At 30.4% G+C, this 24,303-nt stretch overlaps 1 protein-coding gene across 1 annotated transcript; it reads right to left on the bottom strand.

The window, feature by feature from the left end:
• Positions 1 to 6,581: 6,581 nt before the first annotated feature.
• On the bottom strand, positions 6,582 to 7,385 carry LOC136073894 (uncharacterized). The gene has a single exon (XM_065819697.1). The coding sequence runs from the start codon at positions 7,383 to 7,385 to the stop codon at positions 6,582 to 6,584; it is 804 nt and encodes a 267-aa protein (XP_065675769.1).
• Between the last annotated feature and the right edge of the window lie 16,918 nt (positions 7,386 to 24,303).

Here is a 24,303-nt window from a genome sequence, read left to right as displayed (position 1 = left end):
GATAGAACACAGGCCTGACTTTGATATGGTTGATGAAAGCCACTAAGATTACTGAAAGTATATTGTAAAAATACTAAAACTATTTTTTCAGAAATATTTCAAAAAAATCATGTCTTTTAAAAATTTTGATTCTTATTAAATACTTTATTCTGATCATATCCATATCCTCTTTTCAATAATAATTACCTTTTATTTAGTCATAATTATGTTTAAATATTTTCTGATATAAATAAATCACAGAAAAAAACTAAGCAAAGAGAATCCTTTAAATAAAATATTATTTTAAAAAAACCCAAAAATACCCGAGTTTTTTTGGGTTTTTTTACCTGTTTTTTTTTGGGTTTTTTTGGGTCGGTTTTTTAATGCCAACCCTGGTTAAATGCCAGCAAAGACAAGCTCAGCTCACTAAAGATCATCATTACCCGCTTCGCTGACCAAGAGTAATTGAGATTAGGAAAAATAAAGAAAGTTAGAGCGAAAACTTGTCTTTCTTCGAGTTTAAATTACAGGTAATTACTGGTTGCATTAATATCGCTTATATAATTGGTTATTGATTGCCTAAAAACAAGACCGCGCAAACAAGCAGACGCGCAAACGTGCAAGAGTTTTCAAGTAAGATAGTTACGGTTTATGTTCATCAACCATCTGCTTTGTGATCTCATTTCATAACCAGAGTAAGTACACAAAATCTCACCAAGTTAATTCATGTTTCAAAGAGCAATCAAAGAGAAGATTAGAGTGACATGAAAAACAAAAACAGCAACAACGTGAAAAACAACAACAACAACAACGACAACAACAACAAAAACAAAAACAACAACAAAAACATACTCATCCTTTTAAACTTTGTAATTAGATGCAAAATATTTTTAGTCTCTGTGCTTCTAAATAATCGATATATCAAAGACATTTGATATATCGATTATTTATAATTTGATATATTTATTGCTTGTAATATTAATAAACTATCAAGTTATTGATTTATCAAGTAAATAGAATGGTCCAATTTAAAACAAAGAATTTTTACTTATATGCAAAGTTTTAAAAGTTTGAGTATATCTTTTTTGTTTTTGTTTTATATAAGTGATTTAATATAATACAAGTATTGTTTTAAAGCTTGCTAGAATGCTTCAACTGCAACCACAACCCAGCCACAATCAGAGTTGTTATCAAGGCAAAAAGTAGCAAGGTCAAGACCAAGGCCAAGACCAAATGTTACAAGGCTAAGGATAAGGCTAAGAGTTTTAAGGTCAAGGTCAAGAATAAGAGCTTCAAAGCCAAGGCCTACGCAAACCTTTTCAAGACCAAAGACTTAAATTTATGCCTTATTTTATGGCCAATTAATAACAAAACTGTTGGTAGCAAGAGCTATGACAATATAACCACATCTTGTAAAAATAGAACAAGGTTATGCGCAGAACTCAATAAGAAAATATACTTGTAGATATATATGAAAGCCGAAAACAAAAATATATAAAAATAAAGAATGAAAACTTTTAACTGTTTAATTTTGTGTATTTTTTTTGAAGGCCAAGGCCAAAATTTTTAAGCTCAAGGCCAACAGTTTCAAGGCCAAGACCAAGGTCAAGGCTTTGATTTGTGGCCTTAAGGTAAGGCCAAGGCCAAGGACTAACAACTCTGGCCACAACCTAAGCATACCACAACCCCATTCATAAAACGAGCCCTTGTTTTTTCAAGTATTTCGGAAGTTACAAAATGTTGTTTTAACCCAGGGTCGATGTTATAAAACTTTTTATCGGCGTAAAATGCTACCCCGTTTTATAACACCCAGTATTTACATTGAGTTGAAAATTTAAGTACCGAACGACGGTACTTAAATTTTACCGGTACTTAAATTTTCAACTGCTTATTATTATAAATATTATTAATTTTATTGTTGTTAATATTGTTATAATTCTTTTTTATATTACTATGTTTGATATATTATTGTTATTATCATTGTTGTTGTTATTTTTACTGTTATTACTGTTATTATTATTAATATAGTATAGTGTATACTTTTTATAACCTTTACTATTACTTTTAATCGCTGTTATTACAACTATTATTTTTATTTACTTCCACTTGTATTATAATTTTTATTGTCATTATTTTATTATTATTGAATTTTACAGGTGCTTCACATTATTACTTATTACTATTTGTAAATAACCTTGATGTAACAACTTTATTCAGAATATATTTGATTTGACATAATTTGATCACTGAAAATCACTGAAAAAATTTCATGGATAAAAGTAAATAAACAAATATGACTTTTTATATCAACTTTATAAATTTCCTTTTAGACATTGGAGTCTGAAAGAAAACCATCAGGAATTTAAATTTTTTGAAAATTTCCAAAGATTGTTATTGAGCTATTTAGAAACGATATAGAAAGTTTTATTGGAAGGAATAATGCACTTATGCTTGATTAATCAGGACTGTTTATTGATCCAAAAATCAGATCAACTTTATTTTAGACGAACTCGAAATGAACAGGCAAAAAAAATTGCTTCTTTTAAAATTTATGTAGAGATTATTTGAGATTCGAAATAATAAAAAAAAAGTGGTCAAACTTTAAAACAGAATTAATGCAATTCTAGAAATTAACATTGATGCTCGAATATGGTATGAGATCAAGTATTTTTGATGAAGTCATATGAACCAGCAACAAAATCCATCAAAGATTTTTCTTCTTATTCAGAAAGTGTTTAGAAATCATGTACAACTTGTTTCCAAAATCCGTATAGATTTTCTATGTTTAAATCAACACAATTTTCTATAGGCTTTTGAAACAAATGGTCTTAGAATTACAACTACAAAGAGCCTATAGAATGTTGTATTGAACCACAATTGTTTCAAAAGTCTATAGAAAATAGTATTGATTATTTTTATAGAAAAACTATACAAATTTTTTTATGGAGTAGGGTAAAAAATTAATGACAATTTCATTTTTTTACTTTTAAATTGTAATTCTTAACAGTTTAAATACTGTTTGAAAAGTTTTACTTCTGGCAGTTGTCTCTGATTTGCCTAATATTCTTAAGCAACAAAATATTCTTCATCAGAATCGGAACAGTCCAAGCCCAAATCCATGAGAGAACTGGATTAAAAACCTTTAGTTTGTTAACTTTGATGTTTTTGAATCTTCAAAAACACTTAGTTTTTGACAACTTTTTAAGTCTTAAGAATGTTATTGATCCGGAATGTAGATTTCCAAAAATAAGTTCAGAGCATAGATACCTAAAAAATTACACGTGGAAAAGTGTTATAACATTGAATTGAAAAACATTTTACGTCTCTAAATGGTGGTGGGGAGTGTAAATGAGATACATCATTAATTCACTAATGATCCGGCTGACTCTACTTGTGGTCTGACGTTAAGATCATTAGAGATCATAACACCAAGATCTCGTTTGACTACAGTCTTTTCAATAGGACAACGCGTGCCGTAGACGTTAGCCATTGAGTATTTGTACGTCTGTTTGTTATTAGCGCGGTCAACATGCATTACTTTGTATTTCTCAACGTCGAAAGGCATACGCCAAATATGTGGCACTGCTCTGTCAATATCAGGTTGGAGATTGATGCTGTCCGACTCATTTTTATTTATGCTAATAGTTTTACTGTCTCCGGCATACAGTTTTATATGATGAATGATGATGTCCGGCAAGTCGTTTATGAAGATTACAAAGAGTAATGGGCCTAAGACCGAGCCTTTAGGCACGCTACTAGTAACTGCTTGCCATTCAGATGTGATTCTGTTGATGACCGCTTGTTGACTTTTGTCGCGTAACCAAGCGTACAAGTGTGCCTTAAATAAATTAAGCTCTTAACTTATGAAAAAGCCGTCTGTATAAAGTCTGTGACATCTACTGCGTAGCTGAGGTGAACTGATTCCGTCATGATGTCCTGAGTTTCTAACAGATTTGAGACGCAACCCTTGCGATTAACAAAGCCATGCTGCTTTGGAATAATTAAGCCATTAGCAACGCATTGTTCCATTATGCTTGTTTGAAAAATACTTTCCATCATTTTGCATGGAATGGATGTGAGCAAGATTGGCCGATAGTTTGGTGCATTAGTTTACACCCCTTCTTGAAAATAGGCGGACATTACATTTTCTCCACAAGTTGAGAACTACACAGTCACGAAAAAGCACTTGTAGATAAGCGAAAGAGGTTTGGCAAAGATAGCTGCACATTTGCCATGAAGCTATGGACATAAGCTGTTGTAGCCGTTTGATTTGTTTTCATCAAGGTGGTTGAAGCACTTTTGAGTAGTTTGTGTGTATCACGACCGGCATTAATGTACTTGGCTCAAGAGGCGCGTTTAGCCTTGACTGCCTTATTTTTTTTTTTTTGATTTAGGTGCCCCAAGAAGTCCTTACGGTCTAATCACAGAGCATTGCGGATGAGCATTTTAGGAAGTTCACGCCTCCTTCCAAACCGATGCCACAAAACTTGCTCAGATGTGAGGTTAGAACCACGGATCCTTTGTTTCTGATTAACTAGACCTGGTGTTACCCATTGCTCTTGTTTTTCGGTGAAGGGAGTAGTAGTTTATGGGATATTTAGTTTGATGGCTTCATTATATATATTTACTAGGAGCTGGTAGTTATCGTTAGCATTTAGCCTAGTGAATTCTGTTTCCCAATCGACAGCTGTGATGTGCGCGAATATCGCTGCGTAGTTTGCTCAGCTACGAATAAGTTGAGGTCGTAGTGGCATAACAAACGAGTTGTCGAGTTGTCAATGAAGCAGTGTGTCTAGCTCATTGAAGGGGCTTTGAGACATTCACCTTGTTTGATGAAGATAGCACGGTCTGGCTCATTTGTTGTGATCAGATCACGTGTGCTAGTGGACTCTACGTGTTGATAACTGCGGTACATTGGTTATGTAATAAGCTGAGTTAATTGACATTGATCAAGGCACTTCTGTAACCTGATACCGTCTTAAACCTCAACTGTCATTTGAGTAACAACTGCAATGTCACGGCTAACTTCGATAGATTCATAAGATGTATGGCTAAAATTGAAATTTCCTTATAGTAGAATCTGAATGTACACTGAGTAAGAACCTGATCATTGAGGTTGTTTGGACAATATAAGCAGCCGAGGAGAAATGATTCTTCACTAAGTTATATTTTTCACCAGATTTTCTCAATTGATGTTGACCTGAGTATTATGAACTTCGTTGACTATGATACCGTCTTTAGTGTAAATGGCAACCCCGCTGCCCCTATTGTACAATATGAATGGTAGCCGAGTATGGCAACGTCCGATAAATCTGTGAACCAAGTTACCGCAAAAAATATGACATGTGGCTAACTGGACTTATGCCGAGCAGATAGTCTGGTCAAAAGCTCTTGACGTATGTCATTGAGCAGGGGTTGTCTGCCCAGTAGCGTAGATCGCTAGGTAGAACGGTGGAAGCGTTGAGCTGGATCAATTTTATTCTTGCTGTGTGGCTGGCGTAGTTAGCCAGGGCTCTGGTTATGGATGCAAATACGTAGTACTGATTGGACATTGATTCATTGACTTTGATGTAACTGATGAGACTGTCCTTTAATGTATAACATTCCAAAACGGGTTATCTAGAATATTAGCAGCGGCGAGTTCGTCACTTAGCTTCTTGAGCTCGGTGCATTAAACTCGGTTTGTTGTTCCAGCGTTCTGTCTTTGCTTACATAGGCACCTTTGTATGTCTCTTATTTGTGGTGTGCGCATGTTTTGAGTATTTCAGTTTGAGACGTTTTGAGATGTTTTTGCTCATTTTGAGACGGCTAACACGTACATTACCAAAAAAAAAATCCTAACCAAGCTTTTATAATTTACTGTGCTAGACTTGTTTTTACCGACGTTAAACTCATGACGTATTCATATTTATTTATTTTTTGAGCAGCTATAAAAGTATTTAATTACGTAGCTGTTAACTCTCGTCCGTCCGTAAGCTAAGGTACAAATGACGGCGTGGCTGTTGATTTTAGTTTGTTCAATTCATTAATATTTTTGAACATTTAAATTAATTTTTAATCTCCTTTCTTACCGATATTATAAAACTTGCCTAGCGGTGTTGTTTAACCTCTTCCGATCTCTTCCGCTTAATAATTCGTAATTTAATGGTTTAAACATTTCAGTGATAATTAAAATTTTTTTGATGTGTGGTATTTTACGGGCTTTATCTATTGTGACCCATATTTTTTTTATTTTAGGCGCCTCAAGAAGTCCTTACGGTCTTGCCACGGAGCGCTGCGGAAGATCATTTGAAAGAAAGTTCACACCTTCTTCCTTACCCATGTTAAAGAACTTTCCAAGAGGTGACGTTGAACCACGGATCTCTCACTTCTGAGGCAAGCGCGCTAACCACTATGCTACGGTTCTGCTATGCTGGCCTAGATAAAAACAACAACCCCGAATTTTTTTAATAGTATTATAAGTTAATTTTCACATCATTATTAGAAGTATTACACACACTTGAAATCCACCCTTAAAGTACATATCCTTATTCGTCAAATAATTAATAATTTTATATGATTCAAACATGAAACTAAAAAATAATAAATAACATTAAATTCTACTAAGAAATTTTATACAAAGCGGAAATAATTAACAAGTCAATATTTGATGGAGAACACTTTTTTATAACTTTGCCGTTAGCCAAAAATACTACAAGTCTATTAAACATTGGTTCAATGTCAACTATTTTGTTGTTTTGAATATAATATCTTGATAAACCTCCGTTCAATCGATTGTAATTATGCGTTGAGTAGTACGAACACGATATTACTGATTCATTAAATAAACTCTTTTCAAAAGCGTTTTCATAAAATATATCTGATTTCAAATTATATCTTGCTGATCGACATATATGTTGAACGTACAACCCTTTATCTAAAATTTTGTTATTTTTCATATCTTGCGATGCTAAGTCCACTAGGTTGTTAAACGAAAGTTGTAGATTAAATATAGTCGGATATAAACTCGTGTTTTTTGAAAGATATTTAATTATTAATGTTTCACCAAAGTTATTAAAAGAATTGCCGCCACATATAGTTTGTGATTCAAAAAATACACGCTTAGCTATATCATCGTTAAGATAGTTATCTAAGACACATAATCCAACTTTTGAGAGTGACGACGAAATGAATACAACAAGTTCTTCCTTAGTGACCCTAGAAGCGTCAACAAAGCAGTCCTTTGGACCTAAACATGTGATAGTTCGTTGAAAAAACTTAGGCTGACAAACTAATTTATGGTGTTTCCAGTGTTCGATCTGATGAGTCTTACTACAATAAAAAACACGTTTACATCGACTGCACTTAAATACTGTTCTGCTTTTACAAATTGCGCAGGCAACTATTCTCCGCGTGTTATTAGACATTTTTAAAAAACTTATAAAAGCTTTCAAACTTTTAAATGTTTTATTAAAGATGATACAAACGTGACGCATTGAACACGTGATAAAGAAACGAATGCGAAGTGGAGCACGTAATCCATAACTCCTAATTTAATTGTTTTGAAAACGTGCATAAAATCACGAATGCAAAATGTCGGTAAATGCCATTTTATCCGAACAATCTTTCTATCGCATTATTATTTTTTTTTTGAACGCCTACAACATTTTATGGGTTACAAGTTTTATTTTGAAATAAGTTTTAAAAAGGAAAATTGCGGATTCAGAATTATTTGGTTCGGTTTTCATTCCTGGCATCGTGTAAAAAACCAACCTTTAAATTGATTGTATCTATGCTAATAATAATATGCAAATATTTGGAAGAGATAATCTACAATAATCTAATGAGTTTATGGCTAGAATTCCCCTCCCCCTCTCCCCAAAATTTTGTTTTTTAAATAATACGTTAAAAGTAAATCCATTTTAGTATTTTGCTTGATAAAATAATCTTAAAAACAATTTTTTATAACCGTGGTTACCATGCAATAACATTGTAAATGTCATAAAATCGTAATTTTTCATTTTTCTTTTAGTTTAATAATTTTGTTAACGGCGTATTAATTAAATACAATAACATTACGTAAATTTTTTTTCAAGCGGAAATCTTGAAACGTTATTTAGTTCGATTTACTACGCGGATTTATTTTATTCCATAGGCAAAAAAAAAAAAAAATTAAATTTCAAAATTTTTTTCATTTTTTTTTTAATATATTTGCTGTATGGTAAAGTCAAGTATTTTCACCAGGATGATACAAATATTACAATTCGTTAAACGAATATTAGTATAATATTCGTTTATTATATAAATATAAATGGAATTATGTGTGCTCCAAAACATTATTAATGTCTAGAAAGAATTATATAAATCGCTAATAATGGAATTGTTTGTTTAGCAATCGTTAAAAAAAAAGGAAACTAAAATCAAATTCTTGAACTTTAATCTGGATTTTAAGCGAAGAGTAGAACGAATAGTAAATAGTATATTTAATAACAAATTTTTTATGAAAAACTCGTAAAAACTCATAAAAAAATATTCGTTAATTTTTTATGATCATTATTCGTTCTTTTGAGAGTTTTTTTATGTTTTTTTGTTTATTTGAGAGTTTTTCACAAGACGTTTTTTTGATAATTTTTTATTCGTTAAACAAATAGTACTCTTCGTTAAACGAAAAGTACTCTTCGTTAAAGGAAAAGTACTACTCGTTAAACATATAGTACTATTCGTTAATAGCAAACAAATAGTATAAATCGTTCTATTCGTTAAATAGTACTATTCATTAAGCTAATAGTACTGTTGTTTATAATTTCTTATTTAAGTTCTAATACTCCAGTTAACGTTTAACAGTTAACGTCGTCATACATCATTTTCAAGCCCGTAGACAACTTTTTTTGATGTTTGAGCTAAGCAACTTTGAAACATGAAGAAAACTCCATATTTAAGTATGTTCATATACAGTATCGGACAAAACGAGTGCAACCAAGTAATGCTAATTTAGTTTCTTTATATAAAAGTGCTGCATTTTTTCAATTTAGAGAAATAACTATGTAACTGTTTCGAGACAAAGTTCTTCAAGTTTTATTCATCACAAAGTTCATTATTTGTACACGAAAATTAATAAATTCATCAAAAGTATTAAAAAAAGTTGATTTCCTCTGGACAAAACAAGTGCAACTCGACAAAATGTTGACCAAGCTGTATTTTGCTATCATTATTTCGTGGCGAATCCTTTGTTGTCGATCACAGCCTTGCATCTTCGAGGCATAGATTCGATCAGGTGATCAATAAAACTTTGTGGAATCGCTGCCCAGGCCTTTTGGATTTGTTCAAACAGTTGATCCTTATTACGAACACCTTCACGATTAATTCTGCGGTTGACGATCTCCCACAGGTTCTCGATAAGGGTTGAGATCCGGAGATTGAGGCGACCATTCCATCACCGATAGGTGGTTGTCTTAAAACCACTGCTTGTCTACTTTTGCAGTGTGTTTTGGATCGTTGTCTTGCTGAAAAACTCATTTTATTGAATTATTTTAATCGAAGTTCAACATCATTGGGAGCGATAGCAAATGCCATCGCTCCCAATGATGTTGAACTTCGATTCATCACTGAACAGGACAGTTCGCCATTTTTGCACATTCCAGTCAATATGAGATGTAGCAAACAGGAGTCTTTTCTTCTGGTTTTTTAGTGAAATCAGCGGTTTCTTTGCAGGGCGTCGAGAAAACAATCCGGCTTCAACAGCACGTCGTCTGATTGTTCGGTCCAATACAGGCAGCTCTAATTGCTTTTGTATCTCAACTGATGATATCCAGGGATCCTTCTTGACGGATCTGACGATCATAGAATCCTCTCTAGAAGTGGTGGAACGCGGTCTTCCACCTTTGTTATCTGCTGCCAACTTCCCCGTTGAACGATATTTGGAACATGGTCTTGATACGGTCTTTTTTTTTACGCGATATTTATCACAAATACTTTTTTGTGACATTCCACTTACGTAATCGCCAATAATATTCTTTCTTAGTTCCAATCCAAGACTGTCGGGAGCCATTTTTGCAGTTGAAGTCATAAAAATAATAAAAATAAATAATCACGCTTCTCAAGGCTTACCGTGTTACATTTACCTTGTGATGATACAATAATGCTCTGTGGATGCTTCCAGATGCTTCTTCTGGAAACTTCTGGAAGCTTCTGCATGCTTCTGGAAACTTCTGGATACTTCCTTTAATTATTAAAAAACTTCCGTGACGTTGACACGGACCAGACTTAAGAAAATGAAACAAACCAAAAAAGTTGCACGTGCTTTGTCCGCTGCAAAATGGCACTTGTCAATGAAATTCTGCCAGTGTGCTGTCAGCTGATTGCTCATGTCATGGCATGCTATGATTCCAGACTCCTGAACTGTTTGCTGTGGTAGTATAGTTTGTTTCGTTTTTAAGACATGTAAAATTAGGAACACTTTTTAGCATTGTTCGATGTTGGTTGCAAATGTTTTGTCCAATACTATATAGGAACATACTTAAATATGGAATGAGGATGCTACGCAAAAAATTGCGGTGATTGGAGACTGGGAACAACAAAAAACCCAAAACCTTAGCCCCCCAGCCCCAAATAGAAGGGCATTGAATCAAGTTTGTTTTTGTTTTTTTTTAATTTTAAACTTTATTTATATTCATCGACAAATTTCAAATTTGATTCAATAATGTTTTGTTGTTCGGCTTTTATGATCTTATAAAGTTTACACCCCCCTCAATTTGAGAGGGGTGTAAACTTTATAAAGTCATAAAAACCGATCAAAAAGAAATTATTGAATCAAATTCGAAATTTGTCGATGAATATAAATAAAGTTTAAAATTAAAAAAATAATAACAAATTTGACTCATTGCACTCTTATTTGGGGCTGAGGGGCTAAGGTTTTGGGGTTTTTGTTGTTCCCAATCTCCGATTTTCTAGCGTGGAATTGGCTATAGATGTCTAACTTAATGTGATTAGTTACTGTTTAATGCGCTTAGTGACGATTATTAGTTGCTCTTCCTGGTAGTTTTACTGGCACAGCTGCAACTCTTTTTACAAATGGATATACTTTGCATGGCTTATTCAAACTTTCTGTCCCAATATTGGTTAGCTGCGCATGTAATATAACTCCTAACTCAATTCTTAGGTGTTATTTAAGGCGAAGTAGTCTTTTTTTTCGCTTGATGAGACATTCATTATATACCCAAACCAAAAATGCAAGTTATAGTTTGTTTACAACAACTTTTTATTATACATTTGCTTTCAATTAGAAAGACAATCATTCTTTTTGGCGGCGACTTTAGGCAAATACTGCCTGTTGCGTAAAGAGGGCTAACGTTGTAGAAGTATGTATAAAATGTCCATTACTTACGCAAGAGTTGCAAAAGTTTGCGTTAACTGAAAATATGAGAGTATCGGAAAGGACAAACATGGTAGTGGAACAATACCTGTCAAAAAGGAATATCATTTTAAAGGATGTGTTGAAACACCGCATCAGTGCATTATTATAGTAAACGATACTGAATGAGATGATTATGCTAAACGAGTTATTTTAACACTCACTTAAATGGGTTCACGGTCAATTAACGAGCAAGTGCTCGAAGGTTTATCGAAAGAGGTCAAAACTTTTTATATTTGCTGATCAAATTAAGATCATCAACTTTAATGAAAAAAGTAACTTTCCTGTTCAGTTTTTAAACAGCTTAACTCTTACAGGTATGCCTTTTCGTTGTTTAAAATTTAAACTTGGTTGGTATTTAGAAATTTTTAAAACTTGGCTATACAATGGCGCTCAAAAAGTTTGCGCTCTTCAAAATAGTTTTATTGATCTGGGGTTTTGATAGTTGTTTCTGATGATAAACGGGTATTAGTTTATCAAGTATCAGATTCTAACTCACCTTTTGTTCTGAAAAGTTGTCGGTTTCTTGTCCGATTGGCATATACAATGCGAATCAATTAAAGTCAAGGTCAAACGTATGATGGAATTAATGTATAAAAAAAGAGCTAGAGGTAGACTGTGAAACTAGCCTAGTAAGTGTTGTGACTTGCAGTGCGTGTAGAGCGAGGCTTTTAAACTAGCCAAGCAAGTGATTTGCATGTGTGTAGAATTAGACTGTTTTGCTAACCAGCTATTTTTTTTAACTAAAATCCTATTTTGAAAAAAAAAAGGTGTAGAGTAAGATTGCCAATCAAGCGGTGTGAGTAGAGATGTAATAGCATTTAGTACCAAGAGGTGTTACTGTTGTATAGCCCCTGAAGAGTCCGTTGGTCACTTTTTGCGATCATTGTGTCGCATAAACAATAAAAATGATTAAGTAAATTTTGTCAATGTAATCACGTAATTATTTTAATGCATGTTTAACCATTGTCTCTGTTCGTTGTAAACGTTTTAAGTTATTATAACTTGTTATTATAATATCTTTATAATAAGCTGTGCTTGGTTCCTTCGCCCTGTAGATGCTGGCTGTTATAACTGATTTTGAAAACTACCTCCTCTATTTGTTTAAAAGGTAGTAATATTCGTTTAATCAAAGCAAATCAAATTAAATATATTTCGACATTAGTTTAACATTTTAAAGAAATTTACTTTAGTAATACCTGAACATACAACATAACGTTATAGACAATGATGAAAATAGTAATAATAACTGGTATCAATAATACTAATTATAATGATAATAATAATAATTATAATAATAGTAATAATAATAATATTCGTAGTAATAAGTACAACAAAAACAACAACAACAACAACAACAACAACAACAACAACAACAACAACAACAACAACAACAACAACAACAGTATCAAAAATTTAGTAAATAATGACAGCAACAACAAAGATTTAGTACGAAGTAGAGAGTAGTTGATTAAAAAGAGATAAACAAATAGATAATTAAAGAATGTCAAAATATTAGTACTAATATTAATATTAATATGAAAAATTTAATAAAAGTAATTATAATGGCAAATAGAAAACGAGAGAAATTAAATATAGATCAATAAGTATAAAATTTCAAAATGTTAAAAATATCAAATTAAAGATTAAAGGATCATAAATTGATAGATATAATACAGAGTGACCAGAAAAAACGGAGACAAAATTTAATATGTCCTGATAATAAAGTTTTTTACGGTATCCTGTTTTGTTCTGTTTTGTAAATATGAAGTAAACTATTTAGTAGGATGCCTCTGATTCCATAGTATACCAACTTTGTGAGAAGGATGGAGTAATCCACAGTATCAAAAGCTTTTTGCAAATTTATAAACACCCCACATGCAAAGTGCTTATTATCTAGAGTTTTTCTAATCTTCTCAGTAACTTCAATAAGTGCGAGGGTTGTGAAATGTTTGCTTCGAAATCCATATTGATGTTGGTACAGGCATTGAAATTTTTCTAGAAACTTGTATAGCCTGTTATGCATAGCTTTCTCAAAAAGTTTGCTTAGGTTTGAAAGTAGGAAAATGAGTCTATAGTTAGAAAAGTTTAGTGAGGAGCCTTTTATATAAATTGAAATGACTTTAGCTACTTTAAAAAAATTCAGGGAATTTGCCACTTTTAAAAGAATTACTTATCATATTGCTAAGAGGTTTGAAGATTATGTGACAGGTAAGTTTAAGAAAAAATGTAGATATGCTGTTAGGTCCATAACTTTTATCACTTTTAAGAGCATTATTAAGAAGATTAGATACCTAATCTTCACTCACAGGATCAAGAAAGAAAGAATTAGCATTAGGCAAATTAAAAAAGTCACTATAATTACATTTTGATAGCATGATTTCATCGAGTAGTTTTTCACGAATAGAAACAAAATAATTATTAAATATTTTTGAAACAGTGGCATGGTCGGTGATAATATTTTCATTCAGATTTAGCTGAGTAGGTGTTTTATGTAATGATGCTTTAATATTTATGATATCTTTTATGCCTTTCCATGTATTTTTTATGTTGTTCATGTTGTTATTAAAATAAGTTATGTAGTATGATTTTTTACTACTTTTTAATAAGTTGCTAATTTTATTTCTATGGAATTTAATTTTTGTAAAAAGTTCATTTTTAGTATTAATGTTCTTACATTTTGCAAATTTTTTATAGACTTTTTTTTTACAGAAGTAAGCCTTTAGAGATCCAGGGTCTAGATTTAAGTTTGATTTGATTTTAAGTCAAAGTTTTAAGGGGGCACTTTTGTCTAAAACCCTATTAAATGTTTTAAAAGAGGATTGATGGATTCATTAATGTTGTCATCTTTTTTATTCATAAGCTCCCAGTTGATTTTAGAAATATCTAGAATAAATTTGTTTAGGTCAAATTTTTTTAGACATTGCCTAGAAATTTTAACTTTATTTAGTTGGCTGGATGTGTCATGAACACAAAAAAAATTGTGCTGTGCGATCGGATATAGAAATAGTAAAGTTACCTGATTTAGATGTTACGCGAGTAGGTAGAATTATGGAAGGATTAAACGAGTAAGAGCATAACCCAGTAAACTCGCAATGCTTGGCCCACCATCAGCCGACAAGAATGGACAATTAAAACAACGTTTAGCCGATGCTTTACCATTGTTTTTTTTAAGTTACTTTTGGTTCATTTTGTATATTTTGGATTTTTATAAATAACCAATCTTTAATAAACGTGAGATTTTAACTTTTGGGCAACAAATGCAAGATTTTAACTTAAAGATTTTAAAGTAATACAAATAGGAAGAAAAAGATAAAGCGGGGTGATGTTTGCCTACCTAAAAATGTTGCATGGGTGAAAATGAAATGTAGGATATTTTAAACTATAAATACACAGTCGTTTTAGCAATACGTTTTATAATACCAAATATTTTTATTTCAATAAAATTGCCTTGCAATACAATACATATGAAAGTTTAAGGTTAAACTTCTACCATCATTCCAATTTGGTGCTTGCATGAACTAACGTTTAGTACTTTTCGTTACCATGTTTTTCTGCCTGTCAAACTCATCAAGTGTATATATATACACTTGATGGGTTTTTTGTTGTTATTTTTTATTTTATATATCAATTTCTATATCAATGAAATTTCTTGGGATGCAATATAAAACAGTTTTGCATCTAAGTTAAATGATAATAATAAAGTTAAGCTGTTACAATTGTTTTACCAATTGCAGAACACAATAACAGAAAAAGATTGTGTTGTGATAGCTATACTGTTACTTAATTCAAGCGTATAATTTATTTAAATTAATGCTTTTAAAAAGCTTTGTCTTAAGATATATTCTTTGCAATAGTTTGTTGCATCTAGTCTATTCTTGAATTGATCGATTGAGTCAGCTTCAATAACCAATTGAGGTAAACCATTCCAAGCCTCAACTATACGATTTGTATAAAAATTAAAACGTATTTGCTTTTACAATAAGTTTTGTTGAGTTTGTTAATTGTTTTGTTAAAAGCTTGTTGTTAATTTCTAATAATAAATAGATATTAAAGAACTAAACTTACATTAAAAAGTAGCAATATATTTATATATTATAACTTATCTATAGATTAAAAAACCAATTTACTCACAATATTGTGTTATCTTCATTTTACCTTTTTACATTATTAATTTTTTTCGCTTTTGATTACATTGTTAAGCTAACATTATTATTCAATCTAATTCTAACAATTAACTCAATCACGTTACTTTTTATGTATGTAAAAATATTAAAAAAAAACTGAACAAATGATAATAATGATGATGAGAACAATTATGATTCTACACTTATTGGCATAAATAAAAGGCAATGTTTAATCTATATATGACTTAAACCCAGTCACGCAAAATGAATGTCAGGTCAAACTCGTAAAATAAGTATAAAATTGTAACCAAAATAAATAAAAATAAGTGAAGTAAACGAAGGAATAGAAAATAAAATAAACTGTAAAAATGAGTATAAACTATTAAGTCCTATTAACTATTAACTCTGTAATGCTTGACTAATACAATAAAAACATTGTAATAATAAAAACATATTTCAAGAAAAATATATAAAATATCAAATTAAAAGTTAAGACAACTAAAAAAACCATCAAGTATTTTTAGTTTACACTTATAAGGCACGTTTTGCACGACGACCATTTCTCTCAGGAGCTAACATTAGCCATCGCCTTATGGACCTCTCGACATCTGTATTACTTGCTCCATTTTCATGTTTTTGAACTGCAAATGTTAAATTTAAAACATGATATTTAGATGTGATTCACCTAATTACCACAAAACAGTTGTCTATTTACTTACTGTTGATTATGCCAGGAGTTTGTTTTAACTACAAGGGAGTGCTGCTACATCGACTATTTTATAATCTGCTGCTACAAGGAGGTGCTACAAATCAACTGAAGATTTGGTTGGGGCAGGCAGTCGATTAAATAATAAAAAATAATAAAAAGTATATTAAAATATTCCTTATGTTTATATTAAAAAGTCACTACTTTGAGCAAGTCTCACAACAAGCATAAAAAAATTATTTTATGTCGCTTAACTGTAGATTTACCGATTTAGATAAGTAAATGATATAAATATATCTATATATATATATATATTATAATTAACAATATATTTATGTATATATATAATTATAAAACTAATTATAATAATACTTAAATTACTATTTAAATACTAAAATAACCAAAAACATTGGCGTGCTATACAAAGCTAGACCAATGTTCCCAATCCCAAGAAAATCTAATATTGGGAACATTGGTCTAGCTTTGTGCTATACAAAGCTAGACCAAGAAAATCTAATACATCTTTATTTCTCATTTATACAGACCTATTATACATATGGTAATATAGCATGGGCAAGTACCAATAAATCAAATTTGAAATCACTTTATCAACGTCAAAAACATGCCGTTAGAATTGTCTATAAAAAAGATAAATTCACTCATGCTGAACCTTTCTTAAAACTCCTTAATGCACTAAACGTCTATAGAATAAGCATTTATCAAAACTTATTGTTTATGCTGAAATATAAACTCGGGCTTGTCCCATCACATTTCTCAAATGATTTCTTTAAAAGCAGTAGAAATAGATATGACACTCGAGAAGTAGGAAACTTTAATATACCGTTTAGAAAAACAAAACTATCGCCTTTCATAATTTCATATCGCGGTCCCTATCTCTATGATAATAAACTGATATCCAGAAATGCCATAATTACAAAATTAGATAACCTAAATTGTTTGAAAATCTTACGAAAAAAAATTCGTTTTAAATATAAACAATTATATGAACTTACACTAAACTAATACTGAAACTAGAGCCAAAATTAACGTTGAAACGAAAATCCCAAAACACTTCAATAACAAATATCAATATAAAAAATATATAAATTAAAAATAATTTTATTTATGCCTAATCATATATTTATGTGTACAAAATCTAACATTTATCAATTATTTATTATCTTACATTTTATTATATGTGAATCCAATACAAAATGAACTACCATTATATTTTGTGAAACTACAAACATGTAAAACAAAAATACAAAAAATATTACTAGTACAAGCGTTTTCTTGATGACGAGACCATCTGGTCTTCTGCAAGTTTCCCGCGTTTTTTTAATATTAATGATACCCTGCAGTTATATTTTTTGTATTCTATAAAATTGTGAGATCTTTATTTTTTCTCTCTTACCATTATATATCTTATAAATATTGTAAATTTGTATCAGTTATATAGAATCACAACATTGTAAACATAAAAGAACCAAAATATATATTTATATGTATATATATATATATATATATATATATATATATATATATATATATATATATTTTATATATATATATATATATATATATATATATATATATATATATATATATATATATATATATATATATATATATATCATATATATATATATATATATATATATATATATATATATATATATATATATATATATATATATATAATTATACTATAAATGATATAAATATAAAATAAATAACGGGGCTTTCCACGTCAAGTGAAACCACTTTTTGGTCAAATTCAACATCACCGACTCGGATTTTGATGAAAATTGGCTCACATGTTGGGCATATGGACAGAAGAAAAACATGTAAATTTTTTTGACTTAGGTCAATTATTTTCTGAGACCTTTCAAAGTTTTGACCTTTTCACTTGACCTTGGTTATTTAAAACGTCATAACTTTTTTGCTATTATACTTAGGAAGTTGATTTTGGAGGCAAACAGAAGCTCTTGCATAGACAAATAACTTTGTGTCTATACAAAAAAGTGATAAGTTCAATAAAAAAAAAGTTATTGGTCATTTGGTCATTTGACCTTTGACCCTGGTCAATGGCAAAGGTCAAAAGTCATAATTTTTTTTTTTTACAGATTGCTTTTTCTATTGTGGATGTCCCATGAAAAAATCTTTTTGGGATTCCCATAAACAGATTTGAGAATAATATTAAAGTATAAGTAGGTTCTAAAAATTTAATATTTATCGGCCTTACAAATGCGATATTTTGAGGTCATTTTCTGTAAATAGCCTATTGTAAATATATATTATTAACTATTTCCTTTTTTTTCTTTCATTTTCTAGGTTGTAATTTAATTACTAGTACTATAAATACATACTAAGTCAGTATTAAATTATATGAGGCTTAAAGCTATATATATTTATATTAAAATAATCAATTCATTTCCATTGAATTAGTCATCAAAAGACAACTTAGGAATTAGTTTTTAGCAACTTTCAAATTAAATTTAGATTAAAAACGGCATTTCAAGCACAAGTAAAAGAGTTAAAGAAGAGACAACACTATTGTTATGATCCTTTCCAACACCATAAGAAAAAACAATATAAAACCTTGAGGGTAGCTACTAGTCGGCAAGTAGCTATGTATCCCTCAAAACTTATGGCTGGAGCAAAATTATGTAATACTTGCCGAAAGAAGATCACTGGCTTACCTTCCGAAATAGGATTATGTGATGATAAAAAATTTTACAAATTGTAAAACAGAGTCAGATTCTCAAGGCAGTTCCAGATCTCAAGATATTTGTAGTGACAAGGGAGATGAAAATTATCAGTGCCAGGAAGTAGAAATTTCTATTTATAATAAATCCTTGTCGTTACTGGGTGAGCCACCCTTGGATAAACACAAGTTACAAACTGTTAAAAGTTATATTCCGGAGAAAAAGAAAAAGCTTAAAAAACTTGTAAAAAGGAAGTTAGACCTTTTATCAACTAACTCAGATGCTATTGATTAATACGAAACAACTAAAAAAAAAGTTTCCAACACATGTGCTGATGACATTGTTAAAGTGCTTCAGGATAAGTATAAATCAACACAAAGTAAGAGTGAAAAGATCATGATTTTGACAATATTTGTTGCTCAATGGAGTAATCAAAAAGTGATGAGAGAATTTAATTGTTCGCATCGACTTGTATCTCAAGCAAAAGAAGTTTTAATAACCAAAGGTGTTTTATCAACCCCTAACCCAAAAAAAGGGAAATCACTACCTGTACATGTGAAAGATATGGTAAAAGAGTTTTATTACTCTGACACTGTTAGCCGTGTAATGCCTGGAAAAAAAGATTTTCTATCTATTATGGAAAATGGGGAAAGAAAACATATTCAGAAAAGATTAGTTTTAAGTAATTTGAAGGAACTTTATCAATTATTTTCAGAAAAGTATCCAAATATCAGAATTGGGTTTTCGAAGTTTGCAGAACTACGTCCAAAAGAATGTGTCTTTACAGGAGCAAGTGGTACTCACTGTGTGTGTGTATGTACCATTCATCAAAATGTTAAACTCATGATAGTCGGATCACATATGGATGATTTACAACTAGAAGATAAACTAGAAACCCCTATTAAGAACTACAAACATGCTTTGGCAAAAATCCAATGCAATCCTTCCTTGCCAGCATGTCCGCTAGGCGAGTGTAAAAATTGCCCTGGAGTTGCTATGCTAAAGGAACGGCTGTTACAATGCTTTGAAATTAAAGAAGTTGAAGAAATTGAGTATAAACAGTGGACTACAACAAATAGGTCCCAGCTTTAAACCTTTATACAGTCCACTGATGAATTTATTAAAAGATTTTTAGGGAGTTTGAAAACACTTACTAGGCATGATTTTATTGCTCAAGAGCAGGCAAAATATTTAGACTGGAAAAAAGACAATTTATCAGATGGAGAATTTCTGGTTATCGGTGATTTTTCAGAAAATTATGCATTTATTATACAAGATGCAGCACAGGGATATCATTGGACAAATAATCAAGCAACTTTACATCCTTTTGTTTTTTATTATAAATATGAAGGAAATTTATGTCATGGAAGTTTTGTGCTGCTTTTGGAATGTAATACTTATGACACAATTGCAGTTTATCTTTTTCAGCGTAAACTAATTAATTTTTTTAAAGTGAAATTTGAGGTATTAAAAATAGCATATTTTAGTGATGGCTGTGCAGCACAATACAAAAACTGCAAAAATTTCATAAATCTGTGTTATCACAAAGAGGATTTTGGTATTCCAGCCAAATGGCATTTATTTGCCACAAGTCATGGTAAGGGCCCTTGTGATGGAGTTGGAGGAACTGTTAAACGTAAAGCGGCAAAAGCAAGCTTACAACGTCCATACCATGACCAAATAATGACTACTTATCAATTATATACTTTTGCTAAAGAAATATCCATGGCATTTCCTTTGAATACCTCACTGCAAATGATTGGCAAATCGAATCCACAATATTAAAGGAAAGATTTCCGAATGCTAAATCGATCCCTGTTACCCAAAAACTTTATTGCTTCAAACTATTATCCACGAATGAACTTCAAGTACAAGATTATAGTTCCAGTTCTGTGTCTAGAATTGAAAAAATTACGTCACAGAATGTTAGCCAGCTCAACTTCAGTTCAATTACTGGTTACATGGTTGTAGAGTATGATGAACATTGGTGGATAGGTTGTGTGTTGGAAAGCAATCCAGAAAAAAGAGAAGTAACCATTAACTTTCTTCACCCTCATGGTTCAAATCAATTTTTCTCCTTCAGAGACCCTCCAAATATTTTTACCATTGATTTGAATGATCTTTTGCTAGCAGTCGAACCCAAAACTACAACTGGTTGGTCATACTTCATTACTTCTAAAAAGTCTGAAGGAGTAACCAAAGCACTTAACTTGCATCATCGTTAAATATTATAGCTTTTTTAATTTATTATTAGCAAATATGTATTGCAATGGTAATGGTTTAAATATTATACTGCATTCCGTACTGTACTGCCATGTAGCTAAAACTGCTAAATAAAGCCTTTTTGTTACTTTTCAACTATATATATATATATATATATATATATATATATATATATATATATATATATATATATATATATATATATATATATATATATATATATATATATATATATATATATATATATATATATATATATATATACGGGCCAAGTATCACCAAATCATAGTATATTGGTATATGGTAGCTATTATATAACCTAGGGCCTAAACTCAATAAATTACCTTAAAATACTGTATAATTTTAAGGTATTTAAATATTAAATTTTTAGAACCTATTTATACTTTAATATTATTCCCAAAGCTGTTTATGGGAATCCCAAAAAGATTTTTTCATGGGACATCCACAATAAAAAAAGCAATCTGTAAAAAAAAAAAATTATGACTTTTGACCTTTGCCATCGACCAGGGTCAAAGGTCAAATGACCAAATGACCAATAACTTTTTTTTTATTGAACTTATCACTTTTTTGTATAGACACAAAGTTATTTGTCTATGCAAGAGCTTCTGTTTGCCACCAAAATCAACTTCCTAAGTATAATAGCAAAAAAGTTATGACGTTTTAAATAACCAAGGTCAAGTGAAAAGGTCAAAACTTTGAAAGGTCTCAGAAAATAATTGACCTAAGTCAAAAAAATTTACATGTTTTTCTTCTGTCCATATGCCCAACATGTGAGCCAATTTTCATCAAAATCCGAGTCAGTGATGTCAGATGGGTGGTTCCACTTGACGTGGAATGCCCCAATAATAAAAAAAAGTCAATGACGAAATTAAATTTGAAAAAAAAAATAATTTGATAATTATCAAATTAATAATAATAAAAATAAGAATAATTTGAACAATATTATAATATTGTTTAAAAAATACAAATGATCTTGTAGACTAAAGTCACTTCTAAAAATTAATTTTCTTCGTTATTCTTCGACAAATTTAAGTCCGCTTCATTTGATTCAAGAAAAAAGAGTTTAACTTTCGCTCTGAAATTTTGAATGAGGAACAGATTTGATCGTCATTTGATTGTCAGACGAACTTATAACTTAAGTAAAGATAATATTTTAAATCCCTCAAAAAATTGGGGAGGTTGCTCAAAATTTACATAAAGTTAAATTCTCAAACAAAAACAAAAAGCTTGCTAAAGGCCTGATATGTGATTGGAACCTGGTTGTTTAAATATTGTGAACAAAATTTTACTGAAAAAAAAAGAACTTGATGTTATTTCATCAGTATGATAAAATAACATCAAGACACTTTTCTTCACAATCGACCATATAATTTTAAATGTGTGCTTTTTTGAACCATCCTACTAAATTCGCTATATTAATTAAATTAAAATAAGCGGTTGTTGTGGTTATGAAAAGTTATAAAAATTTTTTAAGTTAATTACTTTTACGTTTTCAACTTTAATTTTTTTTTTTTTTAATTAACCTTGATCAGTTATTTAAAAGTTTTTTTAAAAGACTGTCTGGTTTATTATTCTTGCTTTGGAAATAGCTCTGCATTTTGCAATTCTATTCTAAGTTTTGTATTTTGGCTTCTTTTATTCAGCGTGGTTGTTGTTAAAAGCCAGTCTAACCAAAATGAAAGTTATTTCTAGAAATGACTAACTAGGATATTGTTAGATAATAGAATAATAATGGAATAATTGTTGTCTGGAATAGACTAATTGAAATTAGTTCATTCCAGACAACAGTTTTATGAATAGCTATTAATAAATAAACAAAAAATAATAATTTTCATTTTTGTTAGATCCCCCCCCCCCTCCCCAGCTGTTATATATGCATTTGAATTAGCACATTTGTACATTTAGCATTTCAATAGACAAGTTTTGAAGTATAGTTGGCAAATGTGAAATATCGAGGACCCTTTGTGTGTGTCTCTATATGGCAAAAAATACATACCTCCCCCCTTACCCTTTAAATAAGAGACCTTTAAGGGACGGCCCTGACAACAGCCACGCTGAATAAGAGTTAAGAAAAGAATAAGACGAACAAAAGAATTTTTTTTAAGGTAAGACTTGAAGAAAAATTTTTTTGTTTGTCTAAAGTTAGATAAGTGAAGCTTATTTTTTCAAGTTCGATAGTTCAATTTAGTTTTGTGCTGAATTAATTATAAGGCAAAAGTTTAAAACTCTGCTTTATAAATATCGTGTTGATAATATTTAAAAATAGTAGACTTATTATTAGGTGGTTTGGCGTCATTATGAATTTTCTCAGTATAGCTATCAAGATCTATATCGCAGATGATAGTGTTGATAGTCAAATGATTGTCATTTTTTACATAAAGCTTCATAAGATAATTTTCTCTTCTCTTTTTTAGATTGAACTAGAAATTGGAGTTATGAAATTAGATAAAACCCCCACCCAAACATCGTAAAATCGGCCCTCCGTATGATAAATTTATATCAAATTGATATTAACTTAAACGTTAGTATGTATAATAACAAAACTATATTTAAAGTTAATTTTAAAATTTTGATTCATTTGAGTACCATTTGAGTTAAAGAAATCTTTTTAAATATTAGGGACCCGTTAAATAGAAAAAGAGACTTAAGCAAATACTTAATATTGTATTTAGTCCACAATTGAGCTTAAATCGGGCATAGGTTTATTAAGTTTCCCAATCACATGAAAAACTGTAAGATAACACTTTTTATCTAAAGAGAGTTTAAAGGACCCATATATAAATACATATATATATATATATATATATATATATATATATATATATATATATATATATATATACATATATATATATATATATATATATATATATATATATATATATATATATATATATAATATATATACCACAAATTTGTTAGAGACTATTGACTTTATTTCTTCGTGCAACGGTGATGGTATACCTGTTGATGTAGTAATGCTAGACTTTGCTAAAGCTTTCGATAGTGTTCCTCACAAGAGACTCTTTGCTAAATTAAATGCATATGGTATTAATGGCTTAGTTCTAAAATTCAGAGGGATTTAAATACATCATTTAAATGGACAGAAGACTGGCTTTTAAAGTTTAATGTTGATAAATGTGTAGTAAT

This window comes from Hydra vulgaris, chromosome 15, assembly GCF_038396675.1.
Source record: "Hydra vulgaris chromosome 15, alternate assembly HydraT2T_AEP".
Classification (NCBI taxonomy): domain Eukaryota; kingdom Metazoa; phylum Cnidaria; class Hydrozoa; order Anthoathecata; family Hydridae; genus Hydra; species Hydra vulgaris.
The sequence above is the reverse complement of the archived record's forward strand: the minus strand, read 5'-3'. Positions and strand labels throughout refer to the sequence as shown.

Excerpts from the sequence above, each read along its gene's own strand:
- LOC136073894 (XM_065819697.1), bottom strand. The coding sequence starts at position 7,385 with ATGTCTAATAACACGCGGAGAATAGTTGCCTGCGCAATTTGTAAAAGC.